The sequence below is a fragment of the Mercenaria mercenaria genome, chromosome 13 (genome assembly GCF_021730395.1).
Source record: "Mercenaria mercenaria strain notata chromosome 13, MADL_Memer_1, whole genome shotgun sequence".
Lineage (NCBI taxonomy): Eukaryota > Metazoa > Mollusca > Bivalvia > Venerida > Veneridae > Mercenaria > Mercenaria mercenaria.
This window is the reverse complement of record NC_069373.1, coordinates 14,801,146-14,820,217: the sequence shown is the minus strand read 5'-3', so window position 1 is coordinate 14,820,217 and position 19,072 is coordinate 14,801,146. Positions and strand designations below refer to the sequence as shown.

Genomic DNA, 19,072 nt, shown 5'->3' with positions numbered 1-19,072 from the left:
CAATAACAGAAGATTACATTAAATACTTACAGCATGTACATATGTGTTCAATGGTTGACAGACGCCCTCTGCAAGGTTTATGAAATTTACAGTAAGGACAAGGGTTCTTGGTATAAATCCATAATTAGAAACTTTCTATGATTCCTAGAGACATACATTGGGAATTGAAAATATAAGTCTTTGGGGGTACAGCAAGTAGACAAAATGCTTCGTGCAAGAAGAAAATCTTGCTCAATTCGAAACCTAAAATCAGTAAAGGTGTTTAATTGTTTTTTTTGTTTTTTTACTGACTATTCGAAGAATATCTAGCATTCTATCACCCTGCTCGCGTCGCGTCCTCGGCGTCACACCTGGTAGTTTGCATGAAGTACTAAAAATTAAGCATATAGTTTGCAACTTATTATCTTTAGTCAATTACAACCTAACTGTCAAGTTCCATAATCTAACATGTATTTTGAGAATTATGCCCTTCTGACTTAGAAATTCTGTAAAGTTTACATGCAAGTTACTATCTCCAAGACTAATGCAGTATGAATTAGAAACTTCACATGGTCTTCGGGGTTATAACCTAGTTATAGCACCAGTCCACAACATCTAGCCTCATTTTGTTAAATTATGCCCTTTGACTAGAAATCTGGTTAAAGTTGCGGCAAGACATTCGACTATTACTAAAGGCATATAGATTTAAACTATTTTCATTTTCTAGATCAATACCTACCTCATGGTCAAGTCCAAACCTGACATGATTTTGGCCAAATTATGCCCTTTGGCTTAAAAATCTGTTAAATTTACATGCAAGTTACTACTCCAAAATCTAATCAGAATTGATGAAACTTCACATGTGTCTTCGGTTTAAAACTATTGATACACCAATCCAATAACTGCAATACCTTATTTGGAAATATCCCCTTTTGACTTAGAAAATTCTGGTAAGTTTGCGTGCAATACTACGCTATTACTAAAAGATATAGATTTGAACATTTTTTCTTTCCTAGATCAATACCTACCTACTGGGTCAAGTCCATAACTCTTACATATTTGAGCAATTATGCCCCTTTTGACTTAACATTCTGTTAAAGTTTACATGAGTTACTATCCAAATAATGCAGATATGAATTAAATTAAATGTTTCTCGGTTATAACTTGTTGATAGCACAAGTTACCAAAACTTGATAAGTATTATGTCTAAATTATTCCCTTTCGAACTTAAAACTCTTTTATATTTAATTATGTGTGGTAAAAAATTCTGTTCTGTGACAGTATTCGAATAGTCAGCTTGCTGTTTATGACAGACTCATGTTAATAATAAATATTAAACATTGCACTTTACAGTCTTCAGAAAACAAAATTCTGAAAAATGAAGCAAGTTTCAACTGTTTGAAATGTAATTAATAAGTTTTCATATTTCATTGTATATGCAGGGATGATATGATGTATATGAGACCTGACTCACTGACCTATCAGCAAGATTCAATGAACAGCTCACCTCAAGATTATAGCAGTCAGGGTCTAGATCTCAGTCCGAAGTCTAGTCAGAATAGTCCTAAAGGGCAATTAGGGAGTTCCCTGGCGTATAGCGGTGCAAGCGAACAATCTAGGCTACAGTCTCAGGAATCTGATTTGTCAGAATCTACAAATGGAAGATTTGTGAATAGTTCTGAGGAACATTACTTGCACCATCAGGAACATTATTCTAGACAAAGTGATGAGTCTGTTACCAATCAAGCTGGCCTAGATATGCAAATTAGTTCCATACTGCCCAACAGAAGCTGAATATGAAAATGAACCAAACAGATTATCAGAAATATATAAAGCAGAAGTTAAAATGAACAACAAGTGGCAGAAACTGGCAATTATTCAGTGGTGGATCAACATTATGAGAGAATTCACGCGTGATCAACGACTAGCAGATAAAATTTATTCATCTAATTTCCCTAGCAAAATATGTACAGTCTCACATTCCATGACTAAGTTGTCTCTATACTTATTCTTCTTCTCAAAAGAGATTAAATGAGTAGATATTTTGTTATATTATTTTATAATTACATGTAAATTTAATAAAATGTGTATTGAAGAAAATTCTAAATATTTCAACGATATATTGCTATATTGAATTTGTTTTAATTAAGTGTGAAAGAAATAATGTTAAAGATACTTAAAAATAGTTTGTTTTGAAAGAAATAATGTTAAAGATACTTAAAAATAGTTTGTTTTGAAAATTGGAAAATTTTCAGGTTGTTAATCTTTAAGAAGAAACATGAGGAAATGTATATACTTAATTCATTTCCTTTTCTGACTGAAAATATGGATCTGATTTTGAAGTTTTTCTTGTCTGAATAAAAGATTGGCCTATGTAATATGCTTAATTTCATTTCTTACGTTCATTTGGAAACAACTAATAGTTCCACTTCAGTTTATGATTCAAGAGAATATTCTGTTAAATATAAAAACAAATGTTTTCAGGCACATAAAATCCTAGATGATGCCTTTGTAACATAATCATAATTCAGTGATATTTGAATCTATAGTAGAAAACCTAGAAATGATTATGTTTTCTAGAAAGATCTTTGTAACGAAAAACTTAATGTAATAAATCACTGTAATCTGAATGTATTTAAAGGTAAGTCAATAAAATATTCAGTGTAATAAAATTGTACAACATTGCACAACATTGATATTTCTATTGAATTTTTGAGAAAGGGTTTAGAAACAGACATAGAATTTAAAGAGGGTTTTGATTTTTTGTATCATCTGAACAATACGGCTGTTTATTATTTTTCTTTGATTTTAAAATAAATTTGTTGTAAATGGTTAAGGGGAGAAGAGAGGAATTGTCCCAGGATCTCATCAGTAAAAAAGGGCAGGATAGAATTTGTGTTTGTTGACAGAAACAATGCTCAGCTTTTGTGAAGGGTAAACTTATTTTTGTTTCATAGAGTCATTAAATGATTTTCATCGTTATCTGACACCCCTACAATCCAAAAATAGATTCTCTCATTATGTGTGGTAGAATAGTCTATAATAAGATTGTAGGGAAAGTAACTCATTGTCATTAACCATTTTGTCTGATGTGTTTCCTCTTTTATAAAACTGCCAGGGAGCTTGTATAATCCATTTCATTTACTGCTCTGATAGATAGTGCTTAAAAATGCTTTTTTTTGTTAGGAACAGGATAATCATCTGTTTTCTGTGGCATCTCACTGTTACTAAAATAAAAAATGTATGCAATAATGTCTTGGCAATGGGCATTCATTTTCTTCAGACTGAACAGGCTTTTGTCGAATTGGTTGATTATTAAAGAAAATTTATTAAATATTTGTCTATGAGAAAGTATTCAGCATTTTAGAGGAATGAATGGTTTTCTAAATGTTGGCAAGTTATTCAGGTGTTACCAGACCTTCATGGTGTTCTTAATTTGTTGTTGTTTTTTTTTTTGTCAGTTTGCATAATATTTTTAATGCTTGTTGTTTTAGAAATTTATGTAAGATTTTGGGCTGACATTTATAATGGAGTATCTGTTATATGATAGTAAATTAGTCTTTACACCAGGATTTCAGAAAAATGAAAACATATCTCAAGGGAGGAAATTGTTCTTATCGTAAATTAACCCAAGAAAGTATTACAATGGAAGAATAAGTAATGATAACAGCTAAATAATCTAAAAGAGCAGATTGAGAAAAAAATAAGGTAGGTGTAAAGTTTGACACATCCATGGGTACTACAATATCTTTTTTTTCAAAGTTCGAAAACATGACCAAAAATTTATTGTAAGAAACTGATTTCTAGCCCTTCAAGTTACAACAAAAATATCTTACCACATTATGTTTTATGCCTATTCCATTTATGTTAAATAAAGAATATTTTTAGATAATTAATATAACATTATCATAAAGAAAGATAACTCTGACATCATGTTGGTAGTTATCGGGTATCAATAATGGATTCTCAGTAGGTCATTATCAAGATATTTGTATTCATCCAAGTATGAATTACCTACGAGTTACTAAGGCGGACATTTCCATTAGCTTAATACCAGAGAAAAAATTAATAGAAGGAATTATCACACAGTACGACAATCTGAAATGCAGATGGTACTTGACACATTTAAATTCAATGAAAATTACTGGGGTTGATTGCAAAACTGTTGTAACTTCATCTCTATTTAATATTGTTGAGATAGTTTTACAAACAACCCTCGTTATGTACACTGTGTATGTTTTGTACATGTAAATCTGGAAATCTTTTAAATCAAAGGTCTGGTTAGTATGGATGTAATTATTTTGAATCCTAGTACTATTTCTGCAGCAGTTATTAACTTTGTCTTCAATGCTTCGTGTAGTTTACTATAAAATCAATTTATTTCTTGGGTATCAAGTTTCATGGTTTTGACCTTAACAACTATTTCATGGAGATACATATATGTGGAATTGAACTTACGAAGATGAAATGGTAATTTTATTCATTTCTTGGGATTAAATTTTGTGGATGTACTCGGAAATTTCGCAAAACCTTGTCCACCATGAATGTTAATGACTTCTGTGTGTATGATTTTCTTTGACAATGATGTAGACATTAACCTTTACCCTACTATATTTTTAAAATGGACTAGTTTATCATTCAATCTGAGCAGTACCATGTATTATTCAAAGGGCTGTTCTGTGAAATTTTACTGTTTGAATAGCGAACAGTGCAGGCTGATCTTGGTCTGCAGTGGTCGCAAAGGCAAAATCATTTGCCGCCAGCAGGATAAAGGTTAATGCTTTGTTACTGTTTTCCAGAGATATTATTCTAGACTTAAAATGGGTAAGAATGTCTCCACAAAATTAATGTGGGGGAAATATGGATTTTGTGCCGTCTGTCTGTCCATCTGTCACAAATGTTTGTTCTAGACTACTTCTTTGGAAAGATTTAAACCAAATTTTGTTGAAAGGTTCAGTACCAAGTAAGGTTTCAGATGTTAGCAGCATTTTATGGTTGATTTTATTTTGACAGAGTTATGGCCCTTTCAGATTAATATTTGATAAAGTTTGTCTGGACTGTTTTTTCTGTACTACTTTATCAAGAATGCTTTTCTTTCTTAACCAGTCTTAATCATATTTATAATCTATTTAACAGAATGTGTATGCCAATGTGGTCTCTTTCAAGTTCAATTAAGGGCCAGATTAGATAAGTAGATTGAGAGTTACATGCCCTTGAATTGTCAAGAAAAGTGCCATATTTCTATATTTACACTCCAGTGCCTTCATTTTGGAACACATCCTGATCATATTTATACTGAATATTAGCCCTTATCATGCTGGACACGACTGATGCTGCCTTTTGCGACCAGTGTAGATCATGATCAACACTGTTCGCCATTCAGTCAGTATCTTTTTGGTGAGCACCCCTTTTAACAGTTAATGGTACTGTCCAAATTGAAAGATGGACAAGTTCATTATAGAAATTTAGTAGGGCAAGGGTTAAAGTCAAAGTGAAGTGGTCAGGGTATTGATTGCGGAGTTATTTAGTCTTGATTCAGTAATAATTCTGTGTTACATTTATATTCAGTTTGACATTGCATTAAGTGCATTGGTACTGAGGTGAAAGATAAAGGGTCATCAAATCTCTGTTTTTACTTTCGTGAATTAGTTATGGTTGCACACAGTATGCTGTTTACTTTTAATGATTTCCCATCTTGTTTTCCCTCATAATGCCAGATTCTGATGTCTAAATGAAGGGGTAATGGGAGACATGCTTTTTTTCAATAACAGCCTCTTGTTTTACTTACAGTTTGATTGTCTTATTGCCTCTGAATGTAAAATTGGGTCTCTCGCTTTTTACTTAATTTTATGTATCAATTTGCAGAGTTATGATTGGTAATATTTAATATTTACTCAGATTTAACACCAAGAATACCAGCTTACCTCAGAATTTCTGGATTGTACCTCAAAATGTTGTACCAGGTTTTACACAGATTTTCATATATTATAATAATAGAAGTTTTTATAACTGTTTGGTTCAGATTTTCGGTAACAAGGTTTTGCATTTATTTCGCTTTTAACCCTTTGCCTGCTGGCAGCAGTAATTCTGCCTTTGCGACCAGTGCAGACCAAGATCAGCCTGCACATCCGTGCAGTCTGATCATGGTCTGCATTGTTCGCTATTCAGTCAGTAAATTTTCAGTGAACACCCCTTCAAATAATAAATGGTAATGCCCAAATTGAATGATGGACCAGTCCATTTAGGAAATTTAGCAGGCTAAGGGTTAATACATCAATGCAGTTAAAATCAAACATCTTTTTAAAAAAAAGGACTCTGAAGGTGGTAATACAGGAAGATTTTCTGTTTTCCTGGGTTTTATACAGAATGTTTACTTTTGCTAAGTCTGGCGCATATTGAATAAAGTACAGAGTGCACATTACTAAATGCATTATGCATAAAACTTTGAAGATATTATTACATACTTCTTTCTATTCCCCGTTAAGTTACACTGGTACCGGAAACGTCAATATTTTTCCATACACTGACACCTGAATTTCATATCGGGTGCGTTACGTAATTCAGTGTGTGTTGTTGCACTATTTTTTCTATTTAGTTCAGTATTGTCAATCCTATTCAGGCTATTGATCATATTTATGATATCTGCATAATATTTATGCGTGTAGATGCGTATGTAATAAAAAGGTTATTATCTTTGCATCGGGAAATATGCACTCGTTCTTCAGCGGAAGAATATTGCGCTCCTAAAGTCGCGCAATATTTCCACTGAAGAACTCGTGCATATTTCCCGATACAAAGCTAATAACCTATTATTATTTCACAATTTTTATTTTTTTTTTCTGTTTGCACCAAACATTTTGAAAAAACAATTAGAGACTGTAGTAGGAAATCACGTAAGAAAATGATTGGTCACAGAAATACTTTTTATCCAGAAACAATGAGGTTGTTACCAGTTTTACCAGCTACATATCATTTTTTCTCAATAAAACAACCCACAGTGCAAACAATGTGTGAAAATTTAGCCACATTTCAACAGAAATGGTGGATTTAACAATAAACTTGGGTCATGATTTCAGCCGACCAATCAGATGTCTCGTAACAAAACAAGTTGGAATTATTAAAAAGGAACTCTTAAAACTTGTTAAAAATCACTGTAGAATTCGCATGTTCAAATTTCCAAATAATCTTTTTACCACCTGCAGAGACCTATAGAATGAAGTAGCTTACATGTATATCTCGGTCATGCATAATACAGAAGAAATATATAAAAAACCTTGTTACAGACTTTAGGGATCAACCATTAAATGAGCCATGCCATGAGAAAACCAACATAGTGGGTTTGCGACCAGCACAGATGCGCAGGCTGGTCTGGATCCATGCTGGTCGCAAACCCACTGTTGGTTTTCACATGGCGCGGCTCATTAATATATTTTACTAGATATAAATTTTGATTTTTTTTTTTTCATTTAGAAGACAGCTTTATCTAATTATATAGGATAGTTTCACATGTTTTCACAATATTTTCATGGCTGGTTCATTCGAAATCATGGTAAAGAGAAAGGCTCCATTTCCATACATGTAATTCAATAAAATTTGCCATACCAACATAATATAGAGAAACCAGACATTGGGGTTAGAATATATTATAAATGTCAAATTTACATAACTCGGCTTTAAAACTATCTAGAGGACAGTGTCCTATATTATAATAAGTGATATTTGTTAATTTCCTAACTTAAGAACTTGTATTATAGTACAAAAAATATGATATTGTTACCATTTCAGGGCTTTTGATAGGTAATATTTGAAATGGATTCCTGCTTCGCATTAAAATTATTACTGTAACAGTAAGTGATAATTAGGATGTCATTTTATCATTTAGTTTAGTTAGTACTGCCTATGTTGTCATTTTATTTCAGGAAACAAAGGTTTTATTGTTTTGTATTCTTTTTTTTTTTTAATCAAAATAATTGTACAATCAGTTAGTAGTTACATTTTTTGCTTTTGTTTTTGTTGTTAAGTTTGTTTGTGCATGATCACAGACATATTTTTTAGATTATAGGACTTTTTTTAATTGTATAAGGTAGCCCTCTCCATTGGCCATAAAAATCATCGGAGCTTCGATAAAGTGTTTGTTATCCATTTTGAACAGTCTTTTGTCACATGATGTAATCATAAAGTACTTGTCCAAAGAAAAAGATAAAGAACAGGCATCCAGGAGAGTTTTTTTTTTTTTTTTAATATTGATGCTCTGTCGTGCTACATTAAATATGTACTTTGATTTTCTATTTTAAAAAAAACAATAGTACATAAATAGAAATGAATATTATCTACCCTGCTAAATAAACTCTCACTTTTGTCATTGAACATTGTGGGTATATGATAAAACTGTTAAGTCTAGATGTAGATGTAGATCTGTTGATCTGCCTGAAAGTAACATTGACCAAGGAGTATGTCCCCGACCTGCTTGAAAGTAGTACTGACTGCGGACTTTGTCCCCTACTTGTATGAAAGTAGTACTGACCGAGGATAATGTTTCCTACCTGCCTGTAATGTAAGATCAACAGTGGATAATTCCTAGATTGATAGTACTTTAAGGTAGGTCAACAGAAGTGTATATTGACCTCAGATTAAGTCTGATTGAACAGATTTAAACAAGGTGAATATGTTAATATACTGACACATAATGTTTTTTGTTATAATTTTTTTGTTATTTAAACAGGGTGTATTTAGGAGTTTCACTATTTTCCAGCTGTACTTATTGTATAAATGAGCCATGCCATGAGAAAACTAACATAGTGCATTTGCGACCAGCATGGATCCAGACCAGCCTGCACATCCGTGCCATCTGGTCAGGATCCATCATGCTGTTTGCTAATGGTTTCTCTTATTGCAATAGGCTTTGAAAGTGAACAGTATGGCTCCTGACCAGACTGCGTGGATGTGCAGGCTGGTCTGGATCCATGCTGGTCGTAAACGCACTATGTTGGTTTTCTCATGGCGTGGCTCAAATGTGTTTTTTTTTTTTTTTTTTTTTTTTTTTTTTTTTTTTACAAAAAACTGTACAAGGTGGGCATTGATGGCCCAATCCATTGTACTGGTAATAACCAAGTGTGCTAAATTGTCTTTTTTGACAGAAATTTGTTATTGTTGTTAACTTTCCTTTTTATTTGGGTCTTCAGACATATAGAAATGTTTCTTTTTCATTTATTATATTTACACAGGCACATTTTGTCACCTTTATTGTAAGATCTTGTACATTTTTGTATGTACTTTGATATGACAAGTTGATCAATAAAGGCACTATGCTTATTATATTACATGTATTTATTATATTATCTTGTGACACACAGTGTATGCGTCTTTTCCACATTGCGAACCGCAGTTATGGATCTTTAATTGATGGGGTTTTTACTTAATCTTTTCTGCACATTCTTTAACAACTTCCTCTTGAAATATGTTGTAAATGTATGTCTTTAAGTTTAAATATAGGTCATCAGGTGTAAATATAAATATAGGTCATCAGGTGTAAATATAAATATAGGTCATCAGGTGTAAATACAGACCAACTGGTATAAATATTGCTCCTCAGCCTTGGCAGGTACCAGTGCAGGCCATCAGGTATGATTATTACAGAATTCCTGATACAAATTTGTGCAATTGATTGGTGTATAGTTCAACACTAAATTTTGATGGGCTAAAGGCAAAGCTTGAAGAAAACAGTTATTAAACTTTATTTCTGACATCGTAATATAAAACATATAGTTTTTACCATTCAGTAAGTGTATAATATAGGTCATCAGGCATATAATATATAGGTTATTGAATGATGTCTTCATATTGTTTTCAAACTTTTGTTTGTTCCAGATAGGAGTATATACAAACGATTTATTCTTCTTCATTAATACGTTTGGAAGAGACGACATTTTATTGACCAGATCGGATATCATTTCTAACAAAAATGGATGTTGTCATGATAAGGATCTATAAATAGTAACACATCGTAGTGCTGAACAAAAATCTTACACTGAATGGAGTGAACATATTTAGCATTACTATATATATATAAGAATGACAAGGTCGCCATAATTTAGGGAATCTTTGCAAGTGTCGTTTAGAAATCTTTCCTTGTCTTTGGTCATATGCATTTCATAAACAAACTGGAAGAAAAGGCTGGTAAAAACAATGGCTCATGTTTATAGTATTTCCTGTTTGGAGCAAGGTTCTTCCTGTGTGGCATTATTTCAGGTACTTCCTGTATAGCATATTTTAAGTACTTCCTGTATGGTGTAAGTGTACATTATTATAAGTAATGTATGTTACCTGGTTACTGACTGTGTGTCCAGCCCAAGGTGTACTCTGTCTTGTCTTCTCTTGTTTTATGTCCCTTCTCTCAGTCACACTATTTCACTGTTTCTAAAACGTTTCATTGTTCATCCATGTCATGTCCTTTGTTCTCTCTAGTCAGTGTCTTTCTAGTTGTTTATCTTTTATTGATTTTTTTATAATTCCCCATACTTTTTAACCTTTACTCTGCTAAATTTCTAAAATGGACTGGTCCATAATTCAATTTTGGCCTCCACATATTATTCAAGAGGTGTTCACTGAAAATTTACTGACTGAAATGCAACCAGTGCAGACCATGATCAGCCTGCATATTGTCGTCTGCACTGGTCACAAAGGCAGAATCACTTGACACCAGCAGGCTAAAGGTTAAGTGTCATAGAAAAATTTCATCAGTTGTAGAACAGCATATTTTGTTACTTGCTTCTAAATGTTAACTTCTGAACTAGTTTTTATGGTACAACTTTGACAGAATTCTTTGAATTGATACAGTGTCCTTCGTTCAAAATCATTCGGGCATCACAGGGAGCTAAAAAATAATACTTTTTTTTTTTATCTCTTGAAGGTTTTTGTTTGAAAAAGGTTGCTACACATTTAATGTGCTAGAGGTAGTTGATGAATATACACTCGGTCTTTATTCTGCTTTGACATCTATTTAATATAACACTCGGTCTGTATCCTGCTTAGTGTTGTTTTTATATTGACCTTTGAGGTTCTAGAATGCAATGGAAAACAGGTGTTGTTGAATGGTTGTAATGTTATATGTTGCACTGTAAGCACATATTTTAACTGTTTAAGCACATATTTTAACTGTTTAAGCACATATTTTATCTGCAGCACAGATATAATCATGAAAATATTAATATATATGTACAGACTAAAATAGTTATTTATAATTGCAGGTTTCATATTCATGACTCAGGGATGCATGAAGTAAAATAATCCTTGAAGATCGTTCATATCTCTTGGAACTTCACTTTTTTACATTAAAACAGTTATTAAAGCGGCATGCCTCCAGATCGTTCGACAACAAAAAAAATAAATTTTTTTTTAGATTTCTTGAAATAAATGCTATATTTCTTAAGAAGGCTTTAAAACTTAATTACTGACAAACTTTATGTTACGGAAACACATGAGAATTTGCTGTTTTTACTACTTTTAACGATGAAAATCGAAAAGCGTTTGTCACGCTTTTACTCCAGGTAAACTGTCTCAATTATAAATATCTATATTTTGAAGTCATTATTCACTATTTCATCTATAGCGCTATTGGTTACGACGACGGGAAAATGTATTTATTGCTGCGGCGGTCTGGGGTTCAATTCCTGACGCGGTCATCTTTTTTTCTTGATTTGGAACTCTTAAAATATTTGAGAAACAAAAATTCAAATTCTTCATAATATGACCAAATTTCAATTTGAAAGAAAGGTTATTTTTTAGCCAAATCTGGAGGCATGCTGATTTTTTCCATATAGGTTTCTTAGACAATATGATAAATGGCTGATATATAATATCTGTTTTATACTAAATTATAAAATACTGTGTTCTGTCAGTGGAATTAGTGAAGTATAATCCTCATCATTTTCTACATATCACTCACTGTCCTACAGCTTTGTCCTTGTACATTGTGTACAAATTTCTGATTTTTTACATACAAAGAGATAAAAAACTGTAGTCACGTTTTTTTATGTATAATTCTCAATTCAAATATCTACTTAACAAAAATTACAGAATGGTATGCTGATTAAAATAAAATGGAATGGAATTTAATGTCACATGTGTCTTTTTTAATATCACAAGATGTCTAATGTCATCTCCATTTAACGTCATCTTTCTTTACATGAATCTGATTTTCATGCAGAGATTTAAAGTTCATTCTAAAATGCTTAGATCAAGGTATTAAACATTAAGTAAAAAGAACTTTTTTGTTTTTTCATGAATATAGAATATCGAGGGCCGAGCGCGAAACTATTGTATCTTGTTCTTTATTTATATACAGTTACAATAGTTTCGCGCTCAGCCCACGATATATAAATAAGAAAATGTTCACATTTTCACTCCCTTTGCTCAGGTGAAAATAGTTGAAATATTTCCACCTGTCATTGTCCTGTTTTAATGTAGGAAAGTGAGACTTCTTTTTATCATTATAAAGCAGGGATTCCAGTTTTAGTTTATACTTTAAAGATCTTTTATATTTAATGATATATCTTTTTTTTTTTTTAGCTTCTGGTGAACTCACTCGTCAAAATTTGACACAGTACAATCATTTTAATTTATTCAGTTCTTTTTGGACCAGGTACTTGACATGGAGTTATGTTTAACTCTGTAATAAATGTTAACTTAGAATATCATTTTACAGAGTATAATAATATATTGTGCAGTTTTATTGTTTTAACAAGGTGTGGATATTTTCATTCTGCCTTAAAAACTGTTGAATGTATATAAAAGATGGTGTCTCTCGAATGATCAAACTGAACAGTTCTTAGAGCTGTTGACCAATTTATGTAATGTATATACATATGTTAACTCTTGTCAGGGGTAAAGCTATGCCATGTAAAGGCAATAAAATTGTACAATTTTTGTTTTTAAATGTGCAGTTTTAAGGATTTTTTCCATCATTCGGTCTGAAGTTGAGACCAGTGTATTATCATGCCTATCTGATACCTAATGCATTCGGAAAAACTTGTCATATTTGTCCCTGTGTATGTATATTTTATAGCGGCAGATATGAATTACTGTTAAATCTAGCTGTACTATTTTGAAAACATATGGACAACAGTTTCATGTTTTGCTCAGAATAACCTATGTAACTGATGGAATATTTTTGTACCTGGAATATGATGTGAATATTTTTCTCATAAACATGTATGTATTATATAGAAACCGGTGCAGTTCTGCCGTTAAACCATTTCAGTAAAACTATTGTGGCTAAAATAAGTTATGTGTATGTACAAGGCCTTTTTAGATAAAAAAAATGCTTGTGTACATTTTTCACTTTATGAATATGTAGAATTAAGAAAATTTGATGTACATTTTTTTACACCTTCAGCTTAATGTGAGAAGAGGCTATGTTTTAAAACATTGGAAATTTGAATATTTGTGAGTCATCACATGAAATGGTGCCATCTTGTTGATAAACACTTTGTTCTTAGTGCAACACGTTTACTAATATCTTCAAATTCATTTGCATTTTTGCATGCAACTTACACACTGTGTTTTAATTAAGTTTTAGCACACATGAAGACATCTAATTTTAAGTATCTTTTCAAGGTATAAAATTTATTAAACATTTTTAGCTCGACTATACGAAGTATGGAGAGCTATCCTACTCGACCCGGCGTCGGCGTCCTTCTGTGTCCGCACTTCGGTTAAAGTTTTGATGCACTTTCTCATTATCTTTGTTATTACTTGATGGATTTGCTTCAAACTTAAAATAGTTGTTCCTTATCATCACCCATATCATATGGCACAAGGGTCTCTTGCATCAATATTTCATGAATTATCCCCCTTTTTACTTAGAATTTCAGGTCAAAGTTTTGGTGCACTTTCACTTTATCTCAGTTATTACTTAAAGGATTTGATTCAAACTTGAAATAGTTGTTCCACATCATCACCCACATCATATAACACAAGGTGCATAACTCTGGCACCAATTTTTCATGAATTATGCCCCCTTTTTACTTAGAATTTTTGGTCAAAGTTTTGGTGCACTTTCACTTTATTTCAGTGATTACTTAATGGTTTTGATTCAAACTTAAAATAGTTGTTCCACATCATCACCCAACTCATATGATAGAAGGTGCATAACTCTGGCATCAATTTTTCATCAATTATGCCCCCTTGTTACTTAGAATTTTATGTTATTTTTGGATTCATTTTCATTGTATCTGTGTTATTTCACAAGGAATTTGATTCAAACAAAATAATTGTTCATCATCACTACCTGCATCTTTTGACACAAGGGGCATAACTGTGACACCTGTATTTTAGGATTTACCCCCTTTTTGTCTTTAAAATTTCAGGTCAAAGTGTTGATGCATTTTCACTTTATCTTTGTTATTACTTGATGGATTTGCTTCAAATGGCTAAAGGGTCATAACTCTGGCACCAATATTTCATGAATTGTCCCCTCCTTATACTTGGATTTTCAGGTTAATTTGGTGCACTTTCACTAAATATCTGACTTATTACTAAATGGATTTGATTCAAACTTAAAAGAGTTGTTCTACCTTACCACCCACATCATATGACACAAGGTGCATAACTCTGGACCAATATTTCATGAATTGTTCCCCCTTTTACTTAGAATCTTATGTAAATTTTGATGCATTTTCACTATATCTCAGTTATTAGGAAATGGATTTAATTTAGACTTGGTCAGACTTGACGTAGTTGTTCCACATCATGACACAAGGTGCATAACTCTTGCACAAATATTACCTGAATTATTCCCCCTTTTTGCTTAGAATTATACTTTCATGGTATTTTGATACACTTTATCTTTACCTCTCTTATTACTTAATATTTTGACACAGACTCAAGCTATTGTGCAATATCTTCATCCACCATTGGAGTCATTAAACACTCCAGTGACAGCTCCAGTTTCCTCAAATGTGCCCAGTTTCGCTATCCAGCATGGAAATAGTCGAGCGCACTGTCTCCTGTGACAGCTCTTGTATTTCCTCTAGTGTTGTTTCTGCCTGCACAAGCACTGAAAATTAAAGAGAGAGGTCATTTTCATGTTTTGACTCATACAGGTTAAATTATAATTATGACAAACTAAGCAGATACGGCCAACTTGTGTTGACTTCAGTTTTATGTTTAGTATGATTGTTTTTGATGAATATGTTCCCAATTGTAGTAGGAATTTATATTGACTTTATCATCTCATACTTTGTTCTCTATGTGACAGTGCAGGAATTAATAAATCAATTCCTAGAAACATACATTTGGTCTTGTCGTTTTTACTCCAGCAGTATTTTCACCATTTTCTGTTGTCTCTTCTGCACGTCTGTGTTAATTGCTAGCGAACTACTTGGCTAGTTGCAAGCTTTTCCCTTTGTAAGGTGAAAACTTGAACCTAGAAGTTGCTGGTTCCTTGAACTTGAACCTAGAAGTTGCTGGTTCCTTACTGTGTGAGGTCAAAACTTGAACCTAGAATTTGCTGATTCCTTGCTGTGTGAGGTGAAAACTTGAACCAAGAAGTTGCTGGTTCCTTGCTGTGTGAGGTGAAAACTTGAACCTAGAAGTTGCCGGTTCCTTGCTGCGTGAGGTGAAAACTTGAACCTAGAAGTTGCCGGTTCCTTGCTGCGTGAGGTGAAAACTTGAACCTTGAAGTTGCCGGTTCCTTGCTGCGTGAGGTGAAAACTTGAACCTTGAAGTTGCCGTTTCCTTGCTGTGTGAGGTGAAAACTTGAACCAAGAAGTTGCCGGTTCCTTGCTGTGTGAGGTGAAAACTTGAACCTAGAAGTTGCTGGTTCCTTCCTGTGCGAGATGAAAACTTGAACCTAGAATTTGCTGGTTCCTTGCTGTGTGATGTGAAAACATGAACCTAGAATTTGCTGGTTCCTTGCTGTGTGAGGTGAAAACTTGAACCTAGAAGTTGCTGGTTCATTCCTGTGATTCCTTGCTGTGTGATGTGAAAACATGAACCTAGAATTTGCTGGTTCCTTGCTGTGTGAGGTGAAAACTTGAACCTAGAAGTTGCTGGTTCATTCCTGTGCGAGATGAAAACTTGAACCTAGAATTTGCTGGTTCCTTGCTGTGTGATGTGAAAACATGAACCTAGAATTTGCTGGTTCTTTCCCTGGGCGTGAGGAAAATTCGACTTTGATGTCATTCATCTTGCACCTACCATAGGATTCATGGCACATGTGGAGAAAAAAGTCTTGTGACAACTGTATATCATTCATGGCACGCAGGAACTCTGCTTAGGCTACATACATGTAACAAAAATACGGTTGATCGTAAATTAAGCAAATTAAACAGTTTGATTACTCTATGTGGTAAGCTGAGAAAGTAAACATTCATTAAAAGTTTGCTCAGATTCAACGGTTGCATGAACATGATTTTAGCCCGCCGTGGCTTAAGTCAACTGAGTCACTGTGTTTCCCCCTGCGTTGACGTCGTGTGTAAACTCTCAATCATACTGATGATGCGGACGTGGGTTCCTCCGTAACTCCGCCTTCGTTATGATACAATTCTGCCAGAAGTTATGTCCCTTTTTAGCTCATCTGATTTTTTGAAAAAAAATGATGAGTTATTGTCATCACTTGAGCGGTTGTCGGCGTCGGCGTCGGCGTTGCCTGGTTAAGTTTTATGTTTAGGTCAGCTTTTCTCCTAAACTATCAAAGCTATTGCTTTGAAACTTGGAATACTTGTTCACCATCATAAGCTGACCCTGTATAGCAAGAAACATAACTCCATCTTGCTTTTTGCAAGATTTATGGCCCCTTTTGTACTTAGAAAATATCAGATTTCTTGGTTAAGTTTTATGTTTAGGTCAACTTTTCTCCTAAACTATCAAAGCTATTGCTTTGAAACTTGGAATACTTGTTTACCATCATAAGCTGACCCTGTACATCAGAAACATAACTCATCTTGCTTTTTGCAGATTTATTGCCCCTTTGGACTTAGAAATCAGTTTTCCTTGGTTAAGTTTATGTTAGGTCACTTTTATCCTAACTATCAAAGCTATTGCTTTAAACTTGCAACACTTGTTCACCATCATAAGTTGACCCTGTACAGCAAGAAACAAACCCGTCCTGCTTTTTGCATATTATTGGCCCCTTTTGGACATAGAAAATACAGATTTCATGGTTAAGTTTTTATGATTTAGGCTCAACTTTTTCTTTAAATCTTCAAAGCTATTGCTTTGAACTTGCAACACATGTTCACCATAAGTGACCCTGTACAGCAGCAACATAACTCCACCTACTTTTTGCAATAATTATGCCCTTTGACTTAGAAAATTCATTTCTTGTGAGTATTATGTTTAAGTCAACTTTTCTCATAAATATCCAGCTATTGCTTTAAACTTGCAACGTTTTTTCACATCATAGTGGACACTGTACTCAAGAAACATAACTCTATCCTGCTCTTTGCAGAATGTGGCCTTTTTAGACTTGACAATCATGGTAGGACATATTCTATTACACAAAAAAATCAGATGAGCGTCAGACCCGCAAGGCGTGTCTGTTATCCTTCCAACCAGAATTGACTGAAGTTACATACTTATTCGCCATGGCAATACCAGTAGAAAGACACAGGTCTCACACCGCTTGCTTTCGATTTAATGAAATAATGCCCCTTTTTATTCATAGCCATTTTTCCGTCTCACACACTTCTTTGCCATGACTCAAGTTCCGAGATAGGTGAAAGTATGTCTCTTCATTTATTTATAGCCAGTTTCATACAAATCCGAGTTAAGATTCTGTTTCTTTCGTTTTTCTTGAAATACTTTGTTATTCCTGTTGAAAAGTGCAGTGAGTATAGTATTTGTTTACACCGTGCTCCGTATCTGTCTGACCGTACTACCTCCTACAACGCCACCACCGGTAAAGTTAGTCCTTGCTTCAATGTGTCTCAGTATTCGTCTCGTAGCCTAGTGGTAGAGCCAGCGCGGGAGGTCGTGGGTTCAATCCCCGGCCGCGAGATACCAAAGACGTAAAAAATGGTACTAGCAGCTTCCTCGCTTGGCGCTCAGCATTAAGAGGGTAGTGTTAGGACTGGTCAGCCCTGTGTCAGTATAATGTGACTGGGTGGGGTATCATGTCACGTGTCTACGGCGTGATATTCCAGTGAGGCAGCACTATAAAGTTGGGCATTGTGCTCACTGCTACAAGTAGACACTGTCGTTTATATAACTGAAAAAATGTTGAAAAAGACGTTAAACCCGAACACACACACACACACACACACACACACACACACACACACACACACACACACACACTTACAGTGTTCTGTAATATGCCTCCAATCTCTAATATTATCAACCCCTTAAAGGCTTTTCATCCTTATATAACAGAGACCTATATAAGGCCACTTCCCAATCCAAAAATGTATTATTTTTTCCCAACTGTGGCAGCGATATTTCCCAAAATGCAAGGTAAGATTTCTCAAAATCATGCTAACAGATAGTTAAGATTTTGTTTACATTTTTAAGTACTTTCAGAGGAAGCGTTTGTCTCGTAATGATTATTGTCGCACTATATAGCCTAAAAAGGCACAGAACAACTTGTGACGCATTACCGAGTCCGTTTTGTTCCATGGCCTGGATTTTGTCCGTGTTTCAGGGGAGATAAATTTAATTGTGTTTTGGTGTTAACTTTTGGTTGATTATTGTTCCCAAAATGGACAATTATCGCGCATAAATTCCCCAATTTGAAAGGCCAAAGCCTCTTCCCATTTTCCTGATGAAAAGCCCTGCCCTTAACCTCACCCCTCTGATCATCACATTACCAGTCCCAAAAACAAAACAAAAAATAAGAACAACAACAAACTTTTAGTTCCTTGTAGGCCTATTTCTTGGCATTCGTCACCCTTACCACACCAGCTTAAACAAATCTTCTCGATTTTCTTGTCTCTAGACATCCCATGACACATAGTATGCCGCCAAAAAAAAAATGTTGGAGTATGCACAAAATATTTTTACATGGAAAGGTTCTACAACATGTACCTTCATGAAACTGGATGATGCAACTTTGTCATCATTGAGCATTTTGACATATTCAAGATGGCCGCCAAAA

General features: G+C 33.9%; 1 protein-coding gene and 1 long non-coding RNA gene across 2 annotated transcripts in view; both read left to right on the top strand.

Annotated features, from left to right (window-relative positions):
• The window catches only part of LOC123530506 (forkhead box protein P1-like), a 66,452-nt gene extending 64,679 nt beyond the window's left edge, over window positions 1–1,773 (top strand). Inside the window, exon 15 of the mRNA XM_053520743.1 lies at window positions 1,422–1,773. Coding sequence (XP_053376718.1) covers window positions 1,422–1,773 — 352 coding nt within the window. The remainder of the gene's footprint in view (window positions 1–1,421) is intronic.
• Window positions 1,774–2,178: 405 nt separating this feature from the next.
• Window positions 2,179–15,269, top strand: LOC128547829 (uncharacterized). The gene is made up of 2 exons (XR_008366678.1): window positions 2,179–9,479; window positions 9,532–15,269. It is a non-coding gene; the product is annotated as an uncharacterized LOC128547829 (long non-coding RNA).
• The last annotated feature ends 3,803 nt before the right edge of the window (window positions 15,270–19,072 follow it).